At 43.0% G+C, this 21,732-nt stretch overlaps 1 protein-coding gene across 3 annotated transcripts in view; it reads right to left on the reverse strand.

The window, feature by feature from the left end:
- b4galt6 (UDP-Gal:betaGlcNAc beta 1,4- galactosyltransferase, polypeptide 6) overlaps window positions 1–16,281 on the reverse strand; it is a 28,118-nt gene extending 11,837 nt beyond the window's left edge. Inside the window, exons 1-6 of one of the 3 annotated variants that reach the window (XM_036978494.1) lie at window positions 15,659–15,791; window positions 10,058–10,157; window positions 9,276–9,392; window positions 5,657–5,770; window positions 4,111–4,235; window positions 3,644–3,760 (exon numbers count right to left, since the gene is read on the reverse strand). In XM_036978494.1, the coding sequence (XP_036834389.1) occupies window positions 3,644–3,760; window positions 4,111–4,235; window positions 5,657–5,770; window positions 9,276–9,375 (456 nt within the window). In that variant the 5' untranslated portion in view covers window positions 9,376–9,392; window positions 10,058–10,157; window positions 15,659–15,791. Of the gene's footprint in view, window positions 1–3,643; window positions 3,761–4,110; window positions 4,236–5,656; window positions 5,771–9,275; window positions 9,393–10,057; window positions 10,158–15,658 lie in introns of all 3 variants that reach the window. The other 2 variants (XM_036978492.1, XM_036978493.1) reach the window with 2 other exon arrangements.
- Window positions 16,282–21,732: the final 5,451 nt, after the last annotated feature.

A 21,732-nucleotide genomic window follows, 5' to 3' on the forward strand; every position in this document is an offset into this window, starting at 1 on the left:
AAGATTCAACAACATGGCTCTGTTGAAGGGCTGCGTCCCAGACTGTAGGAGAGAGAGAGGGAAAGATTCAACAACATGGCTCTGTTGAAGGGCTGCGTCCCAGACTGTAGGAGAGAGCGAGGGAAAGATTAAACATGGCTCTGTTGAAGGGCTGCGTCCCAGACTGTAGGAGAGAGAGAGGGAAAGATTCAACAACATGGCTCTGTTGAAGGGCTGCGTCCCAGACTGTAGGAGAGAGCGAGGGAAAGATTAAACATGGCTCTGTTGAAGGGCTGCGTCCCAGACTGTAGGAGAGAGAGAGGGAAAGATTAAACAACATGGCTCTGTTGAAGGGCTGCGTCCCAGACTGTAGGAGAGAGCGAGGGAAAGATTAAACATGGCTCTGTTGAAGGGCTGCGTCCCAGACTGTAGGAGAGAGAGAGGGAAAGATTAAACATGGCTCTGTTGAAGGGCTGCGTCCCAGACTGTAGGAGAGAGAGAGGGAAAGATTAAACAACATGGCTCTGTTGAAGGGCTGCGTCCCAGACTGTAGGAGAGAGCGAGGGAAAGATTAAACATGGCTCTGTTGAAGGGCTGCGTCCCAGACTGTAGGAGAGAGAGAGGGAAAGATTAAACAACATGGCTCTGTTGAAGGGCTGTGTCCCAGACTGTAGGAGAGAGAGAGGGAAAGATTAAACATGGCTCTGTTGAAGGGCTGCGTCCCAGACTGTAGGAGAGAGAGAGGGAAAGATTAAACATGGCTCTGTTGAAGGGCTGCGTCCCAGACTGTAGGAGAGAGAGAGGGAAAGATTAAACATGGCTCTGTTGAAGGGCTGCGTCCCAGACTGTAGGAGAGAGAGGGAAAGATTAAACAACATGGCTCTGTTGAAGGGCTGCGTCCCAGACTGTAGGAGAGAGCGAGGGAAAGATTAAACATGGCTCTGTTGAAGGGCTGCGTCCCAGACTGTAGGAGAGAGAGAGGGGAAGATTAAACATGGCTCTGTTGAAGGGCTGCGTCCCAGACTGTAGGAGAGAGAGAGGGAAAGATTAAACATGGCTCTGTTGAAGGGCTGCGTCCCAGACTGTAGGAGAGAGAGAGGGAAAGATTAAACATGGCTCTGTTGAAGGGCTGCGTCCCAGACTGTAGGAGAGAGAGAGGGAAAGATTAAACATGGCTCTGTTGAAGGGCTGCGTCCCAGACTGTAGGAGAGAGAGAGGGAAAGATTAAACATGGCTCTGTTGAAGGGCTGCGTCCCAGACTGTAGGAGAGAGAGAGGGAAAGATTCAACAACATGGCTCTGTTGAAGGGCTGCGTCCCAGACTGTAGGAGAGAGAGAGGGAAAGATTCAACAACATGGCTCTGTTGAAGGGCTGCGTCCCAGACTGTAGGAGAGAGAGAGGGAAAGATTAAACAACATGGCTCTGTTGAAGGGCTGCGTCCCAGACTGTAGGAGAAAGAGAGGGAAAGATTAAAGAACATGGCTCTGTTGAAGGGCTGCGTCCCAGACTGTAGGAGAGAGAGAGGGAAAGATTAAACATGGCTCTGTTGAAGGGCTGCGTCCCAGACTGTAGGAGAGAGAGAGGGAAAGATTAAACATGGCTCTGTTGAAGGGCTGCATCCCAGACTGTAGGAGAGAGAGAGGGAAAGATTAAACATGGCTCTGTTGAAGGGCTGCGTCCCAGACTGTAGGAGAGAGAGAGGGAAAGATTCAACAACATGGCTCTGTTGAAGGGCTGCGTCCCAGACTGTAGGAGAGAGAGAGGGAAAGATTCAACAACATGGCTCTGTTGAAGGGCTGCGTCCCAGACTGTAGGAGAGAGAGAGGGGAAGATTAAACATGGCTCTGTTGAAGGGCTGCGTCCCAGACTGTAGGAGAGAGAGAGGGAAAGATTAAACAACATGGCTCTGTTGAAGGGCTGCGTCCCAGACTGTAGGAGAGAGAGAGGGAAAGATTAAACATGGCTCTGTTGAAGGGCTGCGTCCCAGACTGTAGGAGAGAGAGAGGGAAAGATTAAACATGGCTCTGTTGAAGGGCTGCGTCCCAGACTGTAGGAGAGAGAGAGGGAAAGATTAAACATGGCTCTGTTGAAGGGCTGCGTCCCAGACTGTAGGAGAGAGAGAGAGGGAAAGATTAAACATGGCTCTGTTGAAGGGCTGCGTCCCAGACTGTAGGAGAGAGAGAGGGAAAGATTAAACATGGCTCTGTTGAAGGGCTGCGTCCCAGACTGTAGGAGAAAGAGAGGGAAAGATTAAACATGGCTCTGTTGAAGGGCTGCGTCCCAGACTGTAGAAAGAGAGGGAAAGATTAAACAACATGGCTCTGTTGAAGGGCTGCGTCCCAGACTGTAGGAGAGAGAGAGGGGAAGATTAAACATGGCTCTGTTGAAGGGCTGCGTCCCAGACTGTAGGAGAGAGAGAGGGGAAGATTAAACATGGCTCTGTTGAAGGGCTGCGTCCCAGACTGTAGGAGAGAGAGAGGGGAAGATTAAACATGGCTCTGTTGAAGGGCTGCGTCCCAGACTGTAGGAGAGAGAGAGGGAAAGATTAAACATGGCTCTGTTGAAGGGCTGCGTCCCAGACTGTAGGAGAGAGAGAGGGAAAGATTAAACATGGCTCTGTTGAAGGGCTGCGTCCCAGACTGTAGGAGAGAGAGAGGGAAAGATTAAACATGGCTCTGTTGAAGGGCTGCGTCTCAGACTGTAGGAGAGAGAGAGGGAAAGATTAAACATGGCTCTGTTGAAGGGCTGCGTCCCAGACTGTAGGAGAGAGAGAGAGGGAAAGATTAAACATGGCTCTGTTGAAGGGCTGCGTCCCAGACTGTAGGAGAGAGAGGGAAAGATTAAACATGGCTCTGTTGAAGGGCTGCGTCCCAGACTGTAGGAGAGAGAGGGAAAGATTAAACATGGCTCTGTTGAAGGGCTGCGTCCCAGACTGTAGGAGAGAGAGAGGGGAAGATTAAACATGGCTCTGTTGAAGGGCTGCGTCCCAGACTGTAGGAGAGAGAGAGGGAAAGATTAAACATGGCTCTGTTGAAGGGCTGCGTCCCAGACTGTAGGAGAGAGAGAGGGAAAGATTAAACATGGCTCTGTTGAAGGGCTGCGTCCCAGACTGTAGGAGAGAGAGAGGGAAAGATTAAACATGGCTCTGTTGAAGGGCTGCGTCCCAGACTGTAGGAGAGAGAGAGGGAAAGATTAAACATGGCTCTGTTGAAGGGCTGCGTCCCAGACTGTAGGAGAGAGAGGGGGAAAGATTAAACATGGCTCTGTTGAAGGGCTGCGTCCCAGACTGTAGGAGAGAGAGAGGGAAAGATTAAACATGGCTCTGTTGAAGGGCTGCGTCCCAGACTGTAGGAGAGAGAGGGGGAAAGATTAAACATGGCTCTGTTGAAGGGCTGCGTCCCAGACTGTAGGAGAGAGAGAGGGAAAGATTAAACATGGCTCTGTTGAAGGGCTGCGTCCCAGACTGTAGGAGAGAGAGAGAGGGGGAAAAGATGGAGGAACAAGAGAAAGACATTAAACAACATGGCTCTGTCTACATCATAGTTTCTATATTTCTCACCAGTGGGTGGCAGAGTTGACAAAACAAGAGAACAAATAGGATGACAGTATAAATGTGGGCAGTAACAACAGATCTTGTTTACAGACAAACAGAAAATGGTGTTACCTGCTCGATGACGTAGTATGCGAACTGCAGTCTCTGTCTCTGCAGTATGGGGGTGAGGTGCTGGAAAAGGATGGGAAGGTGCTCGTGGCGGTTACGGAACGGGATCAAGATGGCTACCTACACAAAGAGCGGGGACAGTCAGAGCGGGGACAGTCAGAGCGGGGACAGTCAGAGCGGGGACAGTCAGAGCGGGGACAGTCAGAGCGGGGACAGTCAGAGCGGGGACAGTCAGAGCGGGGACAGTCAGACATACCCACAGCATGTATAAGCTCATGTGTTTTGAATTCAGGGGAAGCATAAGATACACTTCTAATAAAATAAAATAAAGATAGGTGAATAGAAATATGACTAGTTACATTTCTATATTGATAACAGAGATAGGAAAAGTTGTAAAATAACTGACATGTCCACAGTCCTACATGTCCACAGTCCTACATGTCCACAGTCCTACATGTCCACAGTCCTACCTTCCAGCGTGGTTTGCAGTCCTTGGGTTTCCAGTGGCCACCAAACTGAACATCCAGATATTTAGAGAACTTCAGATCAATCTCCTCCATAGGAATCTCAGTCATATTCACATCTATAGGACCCTCTGAGAATACACAACACAGACCTGTTTAACAAACATCACTACTATACATAGCTATGGGGAAGGACACCCTACAAAGAAGGCACAACACTTAACATTCAACTAAAGGCTGTCATACGGTCAGTAATCACAGGTTTTTAAACCATGCGGGTAGAAGACACACACATCACGCATTGACGTGAACATAGTGGTAGGACTAAAGCTGGAATAGACCCCGTCACCGCAAACCAAATGTGATTAAAGTCAAATTGAACTCAAAAAAAATGTATGAGCCCGAAGAGCAAGACTGACAGAGTGTGTGGGTGTGTGTACATAACATTACGATATTGAGTTGCACCCCCTTTTGCCCTCAGAACAGCCTTGATTCATCAGGGCATGGACTCTACAAGGTGTCAAAAGCATTTCACAGGGATGCTGGCCCAAGTTGACTCCAATGCTTCCCACAGTTGTGTCAATTTGGCTAGATGTCCTTTGGGTGGTGGATCATTCTTGATTTTTTTAACTACGGAAGTCAGTTAAGAAAAAATGATTATTTACAATGACGGCCTACCTAAAGGCCTCATGCAGGGACAGGGGCTTGGGATTAAAAAATAATATCAATATTGGACAAAACACACAGCACAACAAGAGAGACAACACTACATATAGAGAGACCTAAGACAACATAGCAAGGCAGCAACACATAACAAAACAGCATGGTATTACCACAACATGGTAGCAGCATAAAACATGGCAAACATTATTGAGCACAGACAACAGCACAAAGGGTAAGAAGGTATAGACAACACATCACGCAAAGCAGCCACAATCGATACACACAGGAAACTGTTAAGTGTGAAAAACCCAGCAGCGTTGCAGTTCTTGACACAAACCGGTGCACCTGGCACCTATTACTATACCCCGTTCAAAGGCACTTAATATTTTGTCTTGCCCATTCACCCTCTGTATGGTAGACATGCACAATCCATGTCTATTTTCGCAAGGCTTACAAATAAATGGAACCATCTCCTCCCCTTCATCTACACTGATTGAAGTAGATTCAACAGGTGACATCAATAAGGGACCATAGCTTTCACCTGGTCAGTCTGTCATGGAAAGAGCAGGTGTTCTTAATGTTTGGTACACAAACTGTATGTGTGCCATAGAACAGTCCTCCCATTTGTCTTCAGACTTCACTGACAGCAGAGGGGATTATCGTTAACGCAAAACATTGAACTTTTGCCAGAGCATCCATCTAGATCTAACCAGCGTGATAACAGCCTAGAGAGGGAGAGGCAGTGTGACAAAGATGAGAGAGAGACACAAAGATACAACAAAGAGTAGCTTATCTCATGAGAGTAGTTACATAATACCGTCACCTGATCTCAGTAAGATTCTCTTAGTTGGCAAATTGATGTTTGAAGGTTAGTATTCTGGTTACTTACTCATAGAAGGTAAGCGTTCTGGGCAGGGGAGGTTCTGGGCGTATGTGAAGTTCTCAGGAAGGTATGTGGTTGGTTGAACCATATATTCACTGGAGTTACTGCCATCTGGGTAATCTACAGAAACAAAACAATGACATGTAAATAAATGTTTTTCTTTGGACTTTTCCCATCTTCCCCCTTTTAGGTAGCTAAGAGAGGGATCATGCTGATTAATAGGTAGTGTGTGTGTGTGTGTGGGGGGGGTAGACAGCAGTTCAAACAACATGAGACGAAGTGCAGGCAAAAATCACAAGAACAGAAGGAAAATAGCAATCCTCACTCCCTTAGATTAGACTCCCTTAGATTGTGAGTGAGAGCCATTTATGGGATTTCTGGCTGCCCACCGTCCCATGTTGGTTAAAGCACCGTCAAGCCTACTACCCTGCTAATACCACTTTAGCCACTTTAATAATGGGAATTGATGGGAAATGATGTAAATATATCACTAGCCACTTTAAACAATGCTACCTTATATAAATGTTACTTACCCTACATTATTCATCTCATATGCATACGTATATACTGTACTCTATATCATCGACGGTATCCTTATGTAATACATGTATCACTAGCCACTTTATACTATACTATGCCACTTTGTTTACATACTCATCTCATTTGTACATACTGTACCCGATAACATCTACTGTATCTTGCCTATGCTGCTCTGTACCATCACTCATTCATATATCCTTATGTACATATTCTTTATCCCCTTACACCACATATGTCAGAGTCAAGGCCCGCGGGCCACATCCGGCCCGCAAGAAGGTTTTTTACGGCCCCTGGGATGATCTTGATTTATTATTAGAACCGGCCCGCAGCAAGCCGGCAGCCCGCAGATCTTTTACACGCACCAATACTACATTTCCCACAATGCAAAGGTGACGCACCGAGCAGTAGGCTGCTTCATTTCAATATTTATTGGCACAGCAGTCGTCAGCATCACAGTAAAATTAACTTTCAGATACCCATCAAAAATGGCAAAACGGAAGGTGGATACTGAGAACCGGGGGTTTCAAACAAGGTGGGAGTCGGAGTATATGTTCACGAAGGTAGCTGGAAAACCTGTGTGTCTTCTGTGTGGAGAAAGTGTGGCGGTACTGAAAGAGTATAATCTGAGACGACATTATGAAACGAAACACGCGGACAAAAACAAGAATATGGACATGGAACAAAGGCTACAAAAGGCAGAGGAATTAAAACGAGGCCTCAAATCTCGACAGGCTCTGTTCAAAAAAGCCAAATCACAAGGCCAGGCTGCTGTCAAGGCCAGTTTTATTTTGGCAGAAGAGATCGCTAAATCAGCCCGGCCATTTACGGAGGGGGATTTCATCAAAAACTGCATGATTAAAGTTTGTGACGAAGTTTGCCCAGAAAAAAGGCAACTCTTTTTAAATGTGAGTCTGAGCAGAAACACCATTGCCGAGAGAGTAGACCAGTTGTCCATCAATCTAAAAGAGCAGCTTGTGAAAAAGGGAAAAGATTTTATTGCATATTCCTTGGCTGTGGATGAGAGCACCGACATTTCTGACATTGCCCAGTTGTCAATTTTCATCCGCGGAGTGGACTCCAACCTAAGCGTGACAGAGGAGTTTTTGGCTTTACGTCCTATGCATGGCACAACTACGGGGCATGATTTGTATGAAGAGGTGTCAAGATGTGTAAATGAGATGGAGCTGCCTTGGGAAAAACTCGTGGGTTTGACAACCGACGGAGCACCTGCGATGTGTGGACACAGGAGCGGACTGGTGGCGAAGATACGGGAAAAGATGCAAGAGGAAAACGCGACAGGTGAGCTGACAGCTTATCATTGTATCATACACCAGGAAGCGTTGTGCGGTAAAGCCTTGAAAATGGAGCATGTAATGAGCATCATCACGCGCACAGTTAACTTTATCAGAGCCAAAGGTTTGAATCACCGCCAGTTCAAGGCATTTCTGACGGAGTTAGAAACGGAGCATGGTGATTTGCCTTATCACACAGAGGTGCGATGGCTAAGCCAGGGAAAGGTGCTTCAAAGATGTTTCGAGCTTCGTGAGGAGATTTGTCTGTTCTTGGACAGCAAAGGGAAAGACACAACACAACTCCGAGACGAAATGTTTCTGTGTGAAATGGCTTTTCTGTGTGACATTACGAGTCATCTGAATGCAATAAACTTGCAGCTGCAGGGTCGGGATCGTGTCATCTCTGATATGTACAGTACAGTGAAGGCATTTAAAACCAAACTGACTCTGTGGGAGACGCAGATGCGGAAAGAAAATTTGAGCCACTTTCCCAGCTGCCAGACCATGAAAGAGAAGCTCTCTACCAGTGCGTTCCCGAGCACACAGTTGGCTGATAAAATAGGTATGCTTGCCGCTGACTTTCGACGCCGATTTGCTGACTTTGAAGCACAAAAAAGCAGGTTGGAACTGCTCGGTAACCCATTTGCTGTTGACGTGGAAAGCTCACCACCAAACCTCCAAATGGAGTTGATTGACCTCCAATGCAATGATGCACTGAGGGCAAAATATGCGGCAGTGGGTGCTGCGGAGTTCGCCCGTTTCCTCCCCGGCACAATGCCCCAGCTGCGCATCCAGGCTGCTCAAACGTTGTCTATGTTTGGCAGCACATACCTGTGTGAACAACTGTTTTCTTTGATGAACCTGAACAAAACATCACACAGAAGTCGACTTACTGCTGAACACCTCCACTCAATTCTGAGGATTTCTTCAGCTCAGAGCCTTACCCCGAACATTGATGAACTTGTGGAAAAGATGGGACACCACCAAGTATCACCCTCAACCTCAAACAAGTGAACATTACTGTGCAATCACATATTTAGAGTTTTTACTCAGTTCAAGTTTAAAAGTTAAAATTTAATATTTGTTTTCACTGCATGTTACTTCTCCTTAAACAAAGTGTTGTTTTTGATTAATAGATTTTTGCACTTTATTTTTTTGTATTTCAATCCAATTATATTTTAAAAATATTTCAGTTGAGTGGATGATAGAAAATTGCTATTATTGTTTTTTCTTTGAAGTAAATTTAGCCCACTTTTGCTAAAATAGAAAATATAGTCTACTGATGGTGCCTTGAATACCGGTTTCTTTCATTTAATGTTCATGTTATGGGGATATTTATATAAAGGAAATTTGTCTTTTGTGTCTGTTGAAAATTAAAGATTACTGACAGAGCCATAAGAAAATATTGCTTTATTTATCTGATCATATTGTAATATATTTGTTAGGTTTTCAGTAGGTTCAATTAGGTTCACTAGACTATATGCGTCATTTAAAATTTTTTCAATGAACATTCGAACAGTCCGGCCCTCGTCTTGTAGCTGATTTTTTTATTTGGCCCTCCGTCCATTTGACTTTGACACCCCTGCCTTACACTGTGTACAAGACAGTAGTTTTGGAATTGTTAGTTAGATTACTTGTTATTACTGCATTGTCGGAACTAGAAGCACAAGCATTTCGCTACACTCGCATTAACATCTGCTAACCATGTGTATGTGACAAATAAAATTTGATTTGATTTGATTTGATATACAGGAGGTTGGCTAGTCGGGTCGGTGGGCTCCAATCCAACTCACCTGTGCCGTTGAGGGTACTGTTCTTATTGGTGTAGAGTCTGATCATCTGGCCAATGGTCCTCACGTTATCCCTCAACATGATACCCTGGGCCTGCACCATGAAGAAGTAGGTGTTGGCTGAGAGAGGGGGATGGAGAGAGGGGGAGATGGTGGAGAGAGAGATGGAGGTAATAAGCCGGAGCGGGGCAGAGAGGTAACAAGAGGAAGACGGGGAGAAAAGGGGAATACAGGTGCAGGGACAGAGCGAGCGAGAGATAGGATGGAAGAGATGAGGACGACAAGGTGCATGGACAGAGCGAGAGAGAGATAGGATGGAAGAGATGAGGACGACAAGGTGCATGGACAGAGCGAGAGAGAGAGATGAGGATGACGAGGTGGAATACAGGTGCAGGGAGGAAGAGAGAGAGGATGGAAGAGATGAGGACGACAAGGTGCATGGACAGAGCGAGAGAGAGAGATGAGGATGACGAGGTGGAATACAGGTGCAGGGAGGAAGAGAGAGAGGATGGAAGAGAGATGAGGACGACAAGGTGCATGGACAGAGCGAGAGAGAGAGATGAGGATGACGAGGTGGAATACAGGTGCAGGGAGGAAGAGAGAGAGGATGGAAGAGAGATGGAGGACAACGAGGTGGAGGTGGAATACAGGTACAGGGAGGAATAGAGAGAGGGACAGAAAGAGGAAGAGTGAAATCAGAAGTGTTTTGAGTGGTTCAATTACACCCCCTTCACGTACCAGTCTAGTGACTCCTAAGTGCAGTGACAGTAAATTAGCAGACTCACGTCATCAGCGTTAAAGCTTCCTCTCCCTCAGCCTCTTGGCCATAAAGGAACAACCTTCGCTGTCACCGGCCCAATGCCACGGTTTAACGCCCAGCAGCAGCTAGCGATGAGACGCACCGGGCCGACGGGCAAGATAAGAGGCACGATAAGAGGAAATTCCCCGTCTCAGGTTGCATCCTAAATAGCACCCTATAGTGTGCACTACACACTATGGTGTCCAGTCAAAAGTAGTGTGGTATATAGAGAATTGGGTGCCATTTGGGACTCAGACAGGCAGCAGGGCGGTAGACTACAGACGGTAGACTACAGACAGGCAGCAGGGCCCTGAATCATTTACCACTATTCACTACTGCAGCAAAACAGCCAGGGTGCACAGACACACCTCATCAGCTAAGGTTACACACACACACACACACCGTGTCAGTTTACACACTCAAGCATTTAATCAATTACAGACACGGTCACATCAAACACACACACAAATTGCAACGCCACAAACTCACACCCCGAGACACCACACTCTCCCAGCCCCGCATTTAAGCACACCTTCTGCATGCCTTGCTTTATCACCCATTACAGAGGACCTTAAGTTGATCCTGTGTGGCAGTTCAGTTCTTTCATCTTTATAAGGATGCAAACCTGCCACAGCAAACAATGACAATGTTGTTGAATGATGGATTCCAGAAGTATGACTCCCTCTCAGTCTGCAGTGTGCGCGTGAGCGTGCGTACCCTGTGTATGTGTACAGTGTGCAAGCATTAATGTGTGTATGCGTGAGTGTATCCACTTCGGTAAAAAGGAGAATTATCGCTTCTGAGCAGTCTTATCAGAAGCAGCCAGACTGTCTTCGACCAGAGGGAGGGGGGGGGACAGGTCAAGCACTACGAGCCCATTCCAATGAAACACTAGCGAATACATTCACAGACGCCTTTTCAGGCTAAGTAACAAGGCTTCAACCAGGACTGCAGCTCTGACTAGACTATAGTATAGCCTAACAGCATAAAGCAAATAAATCTTGTTACTGTTATTAGAGACAGTGTAAGACTGAGTCTGAACCACAAACATTTGCAAATCAGGGTCAGTGCTGTGCCATCACAACTAGGGTATTATCACACTTTTTAAGCAACGTAAAAGCACAGACGAGGGTGTGTGTGTGTGTGTGTAACATGCTCTTTCTGCTGCTGACCGTAGCTAACTGTGGAATACGAACTGTGACCAACTGACTATATAATCCAGACCCGTTACATAATCAAACTGCCCCAATCATTGGAGACAAGGCGCACAAAGAAACGGAAAGATCCAATATTAAAGAACGGAGGCCAGCATCCTGGAGTCGCCTCTTGAGACTGGTGTTTTGCAGGTACTATTAAATTAAGTTGCCAGTTGAGGACTTGTGATGCATCTAGTTTGAGAAACAATGTACTTGTCCTCTTGCTCGGTTGTGCACCGGGGCCTCCCACTCTTTCTATTCTGGTTAGATACAGTTTGCTCTGTTCTGTGAAGGGAGTAGTACACAGCGTTGTACAAAATCTTCAGTTTCTTGGCAATTTCTCACATGGAATAGCCTTCATTTCTCATAACAAGAATAGACTGACGAGTTTCAGAAGAAAGTGATTTGTTTCTGGCAATTTTGAGCCTGTAATCGAACTCACAAATGCTGATGCTCCAGATACTCAACTAGTCTAAAGAAAGCCAGTTTTATTGATTATTTTATCAGGACGACAGTTTTCAGCTGTGCAAACATAATTGCAAAAGGGTTTTATAATGAACAATTAGCCTTTCAAAAGATAAACTTGGATTAGCAAACACAACATGCCTTTGGAACACAGGAGTGATTGTTGCTGATAATGGGCCTCTGTACACCCATGTAGATATTCCATTATTCCAATCAGGTGTTTCCAGCTACAATAGGCATTTACAACATTAACAATGTCTACACTGTATTTCTGATCAATTAGATGTTATTTTAAAAATTGACAAAATGTGCTTTTCTTTGAAAAACAAGGACATTTCTATGTGACCCCTAACTTTTGAACGGTATTGTACGTTTGAAATTTGTTTTTGTCCCCATCCAGACAGTTGTGTCACTGTGCTCATCTGGGAGAGCTAACAACTTTGGTGACAATTACCACATCAGCCAGTCACTCCAGGATTTTTTGTTATATTTGCAGGGGGGAAATAGTTGATTTTGCTGCAGCAATTCTGACATTTTGCGTGGCAAGATGCTATGAATTTTTTGCAAAAATGCACTGACGAGGGAAGATGTTTGTTGACGTGGCTTGATTTAGCCATATTATGCAGTGATTGGTTGAAATTGCAAGCCCCCTTTTTGTACTGTGGTGATGGGGTCCATTTTATGTGATAATATTGCAATGATTTGCCTCTTCTACGCAGAAATAGTGCAGTGATAGGTCCAACTTGCAAGTCCTCATAATATGCAGGGCATTGTTAATTTTGCTAAACACTTTGGAATCACAGAACCCTGCAGGGACTGAACAGCACACCACAACCAAACCAATGCCTAGACAGGCCGTCCCAGGCCAGCCACACAGAACCAGTCAGTGGACCACACCCATGACATTTAGGCCTAAAAACAATGTCCCCGCTCTATGTCTGTGCAGTTTCAAAATCAAACATTTTAACCAGTAGGCCCCTAACATATGGTATACAAAGTCAGGTGAATCTCTTTTTTGCCATCCAAACTAAACACATTGATCCATGTATTATTTTATTTTTTCTCTAAGTGCTGACTTTACCAGCTCCTCAGTAGAAACCCTCCCATGCATGGCCAGGGCTGAAAACTGCTTTGTCTGAGAGAGTCTTTGAAGAGAAAGGGTTAGGTTTCAGCTAATGTGACAAACGCTATAGTAGCCAGAGTTGCCCAAATTGCAAATGTAGGCGGGACATAGTCAGTGTGAAGTTCCTGAGATATCAAACAGAGCATTACTCTGTGCAGTCTTGCCAACTCCTATGGTCATAGTTAAACATTTATGTAGTGTTTCCAGATTTCTATGAAATGTGACCTATATGACTTACAATATGAGGGAAATATTTTTTCTACCAAAAAAAGGTAATTAAGCATGTTAAGAAAAGCACATGTTCTGTGTTGGACTGGTGTGGGTGTACCCCAACAACAGAATGATGTGGACATATACCAGTCAATAAAAATATTAATGCAAGTAGACCGCTGAATGACCAGATCATCTTCTTCAGGATCATGATTTTTTAATAGTCTGTTTGAGGTACAAGTTTGAGGTGGGGTTTTTAAGTGTTTTTTTCTCCGTCCAATATAAGCTTTGGCCACAAATATGAATATAGTATGAGTGAACAACATTATTTGGGTATGAGTTAACAGAATATTAACTTTTAAGTGAGATTTTAACTGAACAGTTACTTTAACTTAACTTACTTTAACTGTTGTCTTTGTCAAAACAGTGCTGCAGAACAGTAGTTATAATATCAGCACTATGTCCATAATGTGATCCTTACGGCTTAGCAGTAGCCATTACACTGTACCATTCATAGATACAGTGTGTGACTATGGACATAGGCTTAACAGCTGGTTAACTATTTGTAAACAAAAGCCTGTGTTGCTTCAGAAAACAAAAGGCCCAAGTAATTTTAGCTACTGCTAGCTATAGAGAGATTTTGCCCATGGGACAATGAATTTGCTGATCAAAGAAGCAAACGGCTCCAAAATAACTTTCAAGACAAGTGTTAGCCTACTTGGAAACAGCTGGTCTTTTGCCATCTTAGTAAGCATTGGCTGACTAATGGTATAGACATGGGTCCTTTTCTAGGTTACCTTGCTCACTCTCTGTTCATGTGAAATAAATATAGACCTATCCTTTTAGCTGTACCCTAGCTACTAAACCAGCTAGCTAGCAGGATTGGTCATGTGGACCTACTTGCAGGCTCTGTCAATGATTTGTAAATGTGGACAACCCCATATTCCCACCATGGCATGGCCCAACAGCATGACAGATGTTTACAAGAGCTTGTTGCCAATGGGTAGCTAACAGACCCAGTCAATCATCAGTTAAATGTTCTTTATGAAATCCCTGAAAGAAAATGAATTAGTTAGGATAACTAGCTAGCTTATTACATTGTTAGACGGCTGGTTTCGGAGCAAGCAGACAAGTTGCAAAATCGGGATAGCTCTCAGACAATGTTGCTACAGTAACCAGTTAGCTATATTGTGCTGCTAGCTAATTAACGGTAGTTGGCTATATTGTGCTGCTAGCTAACTACCGGTAGTTGGCTATATTGTGCTGCTAGCTAACTACCGGTAGTTGGCTATATTGTGCTGCTTGTTAACTAACGGTAGTTGGCTATATTGTGCTGCTTGTTAACTAACGGTAGTTGGCTATATTGTGCTGCTAGCTAACTAACGATAGTTGGCTATATTGTGCTGCTAGCTAACTACCGGTAGTTGGCTATATTGTGCTGCTGGTTAACTACCGGTAGTTGGCTATATTGTGCTGCTGGTTAACTACCGGTAGTTGGCTATATTGTGCTGCTGGTTAACTACCGGTAGTTGGCTATATTGTGCTGCTGGTTAACTACCGGTAGTTGGCTATATTGTGCTGCTAGCTAACTACCGGTAGTTGGCTATATTGTGCTGCTAGCTAACTACCGGTAGTTGGCTATATTGTGCTGCTTGTTAACTACCGGTAGTTGGCTATATTGTGCTGCTTGTTAACTAACGGTAGTTGGCTATATTGTGCTGCTTGTTAACTAACGGTAGTTGGCTATATTGTGCTGCTAGCTAACTACCGGTAGTTGGCTATATTGTGCTGCTGGTTAACTACCGGTAGTTGGCTATATTGTGCTGCTGGTTAACTACCGGTAGTTGGCTATATTGTGCTGCTTGTTAACTACCGGTAGTTGGCTATATTGTGCTGCTGGTTAACTAACGGTAGTTGGCTATATTGTGCTGCTAGCTAACTAACGATAGTTGGTTATATTGTGCTGCTAGCTAACTAACGATAGTTGGCTGGCTAGCTAGCTAGCAGCAACATAGCTCTCAAAAACCCTACTCCGTATGTTGCTAGGGTTTTCAACAGTTACATTCGCCCATATTTGGTTCCATGTGAACTACAATACCGACGCTGTTTGACATTTAGAAACGTGAATAATAATCGCTTTCAAACCGATTTTCGAAACATACATGTATGCACCTTATGTTTCACATCTGCAAGAATTACATTTTTTTATAAAAAAAAAATATATAATTAGCTAGTTACTGTAGCAGTTTTGCACAGATCCGTGGTAGTACTGTAGCAACATAACGCAATCATCCACATGACTAGCTAGTTAACTTAGAGCGACAAGGTACCGGTTCACTAACGAATCCTAACAGTTTGTAAACTGATCGCTAACTTGTCCGATTGGCCACACAGTCACGATGAATTAACTCTGATTTGAGTAACGTTAGCTAGCTAGCCAGCCAGCCAGCCAGCCATCCATCTAGCTAGCAACAAGCTAATTAGTAACGTTAGCCAGCTAGTTGTCAGGAAAGCATCCCTGATGATGCCATGGTTGGGTAGTTAGCGATAAGATAACATTAGTTGATCGTGTTTAGTTAGCTAATGAACTCACCTATTCCAGGAGCCACATATATGAAGTAGAGACACGTCGTAGACATGGAGAAGAAAAAAATTAAGGCCAAAAAGGAGCGGTTCGATACCCGCAGCAGCCGCCTCCAATTCACCATATTTGTTTCTGATTTACCTCTAATCCCATAAAATATACTGTTTGAATAAAAAAATATCTATACTTAAATTGACATGCTAAAAGTAGATTATATGGTCATGCAAAATCAAAGCAACGACATAACCCGCATAATTATTCGGGGATGCAGCGAAAAGGGTAATACTGGGATAGCTAGCCAAGCTGCCCAATCTTGGTTTTCCCGTCAAGAAATTTCCAGATCGAAAAAAATAGGCCTGCATCAGGAACTGCCAAACATTAAAGAACACTGTCCATCGGGCATAGTGAAACCGTTAACTACTTATGTGTAGACAAATAACTAATACTGGCACATTTCTTAGGAATACTCGTTATACTGGTCCATGTTTAGATATGTATTTCTCGCCCGGCGTTGAAGGTTTAAAATAAGACCATCGGGTGGAAGCTGGTCTGCACCGCTGCCTCCTCCCACCACACACAAGTAAGTCTCAACTATGTTTCCAAAACACTCACACTTGGCAAACTACTTCACCAAATCAGCAGGGATATCTGACGATTCTGATTGCATGGAAGCGTATCCCCGCCACGATTTTTGTAAACGTAGATAGTATGTCGACATACTATCTAAACATTTCGAGATACTAAATCGACTATTTTAATTAGTAGAGGATATTTTTCTTAATTTGTAAGATTGTGTGATTTCAGAGGTAGCACAACAGCTCCAAGATGTGAGGTGTTCACAAGTGACTGACGACACCACCATTTTTTTTGAAAGATCATAATAAAGTCAGGAAAGCTATTGAGTGTATTAATGCCTTCTCACATGAATAAGGTTTATCTCTGAATATTATGAAATGTGAATTATTTTCGTTGAAAATATGTGAATTAAACTCAGTATGTAATATCACTGTAAAAGATGTGAACACATATCTCTGTATTAAAGTTAGCAAATATCAGAAAGTAAGGGCCAATTTAAATGTCTCTCCTATTGTAGAGAAAATTGGAAAGAGATTTAACTCCTGGTTATTAAGAGATATTTCTTTATCTGGATGTGCACTTATATCAAATTCTGAAGGTCTGTCCAGATTAGTTTATACCTTCCTTGCCTTGGATGTCCTCTGTCAGTAACTAAAATGGCTGATACTGAATTATTTAACTTCATATGGAGGAATAAACCTAATTATTTATAATTTTTTAAAGAGGTAATATGTAGCACCCAAAGTGAGGGAGGGTTGAATGCTCTGGATTTTAAAACCTCTAATATAATATTTAAGATTAAATGGATACAAAACTATTTAAGAAATAAGGATTACATTTGGAATATCATCCCTAATTTAATATTCCAACAGATTGGTGGTCTAGAATTCTTACTAAAATGCAACTTTGATATGGGTAAAATCCCTATTAAGCTTGCAAACTTTCATAAACAAGTACTTATAACTTGGAACCTCATGTACAAACACAATTTTTCCCAACATAGGTATACAATCTGGAATAATAAAGACATAAAATACAAAAACAAGTCTTTATTTTTCCAGAACTGGTTTGGCAACAACATTATTTGGGTTAAACAATTATTGAATAATGATGGACAACTATATGATTATCCAGCATTCATGAGAACACACAATGTTACATTCACTCCTGAGGAGTATCAAATTGTTGTTAGAGCTGTCCCTAAAGGTGCTCTCAATACAATCAGAAGAAATTGACATTTTAAACTATAAATGTAATAACATGTATATAAGGAAACTGTCAATATGTTATTATTCCCTCTGCTAAAATGTACTGTAATGCAGCCCTAGGACAAGTGAACTGGAACAAAGTTTCATTGTTGTCTGGTAAAAATTGTATATCTAATAAGGTGAAAGAAGTATCCTACAAACTCATTCATAGAATCTACCCTGTAAAGACCTTTACATAGATTTAAAATAGCTATTGATAACAAATGTGTATTTTGTGGCTGTGACCCAGATTTTGGAATGAGTTAGAACATTTTATTTTAAAATAAACTACTATTAATGTTAATTTGTAGAGACTGATATTATGTTTTATTTTGATCCAAATGATATGGACCCTGATTTAACTTTCATTGTTCATTTGTTTATCTTTCATCGAAGATTCTTTATCCATAAAATGAAAGGGGCAGAGAACAAACCCCTCTTCACATTATTTAAGATAGAATTGAAATAGTATTTTGAAATGATCAGTAAATGTAAAAACAAAAAAGCAATACGCACCATAAAAGTATTTAACAAATTGAAAATGAATCTTAATATGTAATACCCCTGTTAGGTTTATGTACACTTGTTTGTATATTTCTGTTTTTTTGTATTTGTTGTGTTCAAAAACTTCTTTTTTTTAAAGGAAAGTTATCATATATCATCTTACATTTCATAGTTCCTTCCACTATGTGTTATGGGGGGGGGTTCCTGGGACCCAGAGTTTTTCCTGATCTGGGAGGCTAAGCACAGGAGGTTGGTGGCACTTTAATTGGAGAGAACAGGCTTGTGGTAATGACTGGACCGGAATCATTGGAATGGTATCAAACACATGGTTTCCAAGTGTTTGATGCCATTCCATTTGCACCGTTCCGGCCATTATTGTGAGCCTTTCTCCCGTCAGCAGCCTCCACTGCCGGGCTAACCCAGTGGTTCTTAAACCTCTCTTCGGGGAACCCCAGCCGGGTCATGTGTTTGATCTATTCCAGAACTAGCACACCGGATTCAACTTGTCAACTAACCATTGATTAGTTAAGGTGTCCCTGAGGAGAGGTTTGAGGACCACTGGGCTAACCTAACCAGGTAAAACTCTGGACCCTAGTTGGAGGATATGACAAACTCAGCAAAAAAAAGAAACTGCCCTTTTTCAGGACCCTGTCTTTCAAAGATAATTCGTAAAAATCCAAATAACTTCACAGATCTTCATTGTAAAGCGTTTAAACGCTGTTTCCCATGCTTGTTCAATGAACCATAAACTATTAATGTACATGCACCTGTCGTTAAGACACTAACAGCTTACAGATACAGCTATCAGCTATCAGCTATCAACATTTTAGCTGACATGAGGGCAGTGGGCATTCCATGAAATGGGAGAGTCATAGTACGAATACATAGTTTTGTATGGATTACATATATAGAGCGTGTGAGCATGTGGGCTGAGCAGACGTTTCACAGAAAACAAACAAAAAAAAATCATAAAGTACTTCTTTGTACTTTGAGACGCTATGCCTTTTTAGGGCTTTTAAGCTCCAACTCCTCTGCTAGTGTGCCAAAAGTCAGTGGATTATGTCATTGTACATACATTGGCAAAATACTGCTACTTAAGTATTGTGGTCAGTTGTATTACCTTGTAAATAACATTTGAATATAGTGGCTGGTGGGTGTCTACTTAGGGAGAGTGGGTCCACTAAGAGACTGAAGTGAGATGAGTGGAGTCCCTACACACACCTCAGAGAAGTGTCTGATGCCCTCCCAGTCACCCGGATAGAGCCACTCTCACCAATAACCACCATTGAAGTTTAGCTATAAAAACAAAGAAAAATATTGACTCGACATCCTCTCCTAATCTGTCCAGAACTCTTATTCATTTGACAGCAGGTTTTCAAGTCACAAAAATAAAGGATATTACATTCAGGGAAGAGCCCCACCTGTTTTGTGCCTGCTTTGCATGTTATTTTTGGCATTAATGTGTGTCACATATCAGATTGCAAACAATGTGAACATTTTTAAAAAATCAGTTAATAAAGCCAGGTACAAACATGATCTCTTTTTTTGTTTTCTTGAGTATGGCAGCTCCAAAATGCAGGTGTTTCAGCCTAGATCAGTGCTTTCTGTGGTGGTGGGGCAGCCAGCAGAAATACAGAGCGTGATTGGCTCAGTGTTCTGTCACTCATGGGGACACTACGTCGAAAATTCAAGCCCCTTGGGTGCTGCCATAAAGTTACAAGTGCCCATCCAAGAAGGCTCAAGGTCATTGGCCACAGATAAAATTACGTCAAATGACATTATATCTACAGTAGCTTTGATTGGACTGATCAACATCATACTTTCCTAATCTTAGCTAGCAAGCTATCAATCATCCTCATGAAGTCAACAAACTACTAGCAAATCCTTTTCCATCCTTGTCATATGAAGGAAAATTATAGATGGAACGTTTCGGTGCTCATTGGCCATTGGACATAAACATTACACAACAAGTCGGAAATTGCAAATTCAACAATGAGTGGTTTGGAAGGAAGCAGTGGCTAACTGCAAGCATCTCAAAGCAATCACTATTTGTCATCCCCTGCCTGCTATTCAGTGGAGAGGGTGTGTGGTCGAAGTCTAGGTTTAAGGATTTAAACTGTGTCTGAAATTGTCTCAAAACATGATAATTGTGCATCACATATAGACAATGCCGTTAAACTGGGATTACTGGGGAAATCAAACGTTGTGGATCAGCTAGACGTATAAACTAGCCATCCAACTTCACAGGTGAGTCTATATATTGTCTATAAAAGTGGATTCCCGGGAGTGGCGCAGCAGTTTAAGGCACTGCATCTCAGTGCTAGAGACGTCACTACAGACCCTGGTTCGATTCCACCGGTTGTCACAATCACGATTGGGAGTCCCATAGGGCGGAGCACAATTGGCCCAGCATCATTAGGGTTTGGCCGAGACAGGCCATCATTCTAAATAAGAATTTGTTCTTAACTGACTTGCCTGGTTAAATTAATTATATTGTCCTTCCTCTTTAGACCACATAGGCTAACTGCTGAGTCTGGGTTTCGCTCTCTCTTTTTCTCTCTCTGTGGTGACTTAACTTGTTAGGGTTGGTGTCATGAGAATTTTCAATCCCAATGATAATAACTAACAATCAATAAGCTTTTTTTTTTTTCTTTTTTTTTTAGGAGGGTGGATCAGCTTAATATTGCGGAAAGATTGTTGCTTCCAATGTAATTGTCTGCATCATTTCCAATCCCCCATATTTTGGGGGTAAATATATATATCCATACACGCATGAATATATATATATATACACATATATACATTTTTATTTATTTATTATTTCACCTTTATTTAACCAGGTAGGCTAGTTGAGAACAAGTTCTCATTTACAACTGCGACCTGGCCAAGATAAAGCATAGCAGTATGAGCAGACAACACAGAGTTACACATGGAGTAAACAATTAACAAGTCAATAACACAGTAGAAAACAAAGGGGGAGTCTATATACAATGTGTGCAAAAGGCATGAGGTAGGCGAATAATTACAATTTTGCAGATTAACACTGGAGTGATAAATGATCAGATGGTCATGTACAGGTAGAGATATTGGTGTGCAAAAGAGCAGAAAAATAAATAAATAAAAACAGTATGGGGATGAGGTAGGTGAAAATGGGTGGGCTATTTACCAATAGACTATGTACAGCTGCAGCGATCGGTTAGCTGCTCAGATAGCTGATGTTTGAAGTTGGTGAGGGAGATAAAAGTCTCCAACTTCAGCGATTTTTGCAATTCGTTCCAGTCACAGGCAGCAGAGTACTGGAACGAAAGGCGGCCAAATGAGGTGTTGGCTTTAGGGATGATCAGTGAGATACACCTGCTGGAGCGCGTGCTACGGATGGGTGTTGCCATCGTGACCAGTGAGCTGAGATAAGGCGGAGCTTTACCTAGCATGGACTTGTAGATGACCTGGAGCCAGTGGGTCTGGCGATGAATATGTAGCGAGGGCCAGCCGACTAGCGCATACAAGTCGCAGTGGTGGGTGGTATAAGGTGCTTTAGTGACAAAACGGATGGCACTGTGATAGACTGCATCCAGTTTGCTGAGTAGAGTGTTGGAAGCCATTTTGTAGATGACATCGCCGAAGTCGAGGATCGGTAGGATAGTCAGTTTTACTAGGGTAAGCTTGGCGGCGTGAGTGAAGGAGGCTTTGTTGCGGAATAGAAAGCCGACTCTTGATTTGATTTTCGATTGGAGATGTTTGATATGAGTCTGGAAG

The sequence above is a fragment of the Oncorhynchus mykiss genome, chromosome 5 (genome assembly GCF_013265735.2).
Source record: "Oncorhynchus mykiss isolate Arlee chromosome 5, USDA_OmykA_1.1, whole genome shotgun sequence".
Taxonomy (NCBI): Eukaryota; Metazoa; Chordata; class Actinopteri; order Salmoniformes; family Salmonidae; genus Oncorhynchus; species Oncorhynchus mykiss.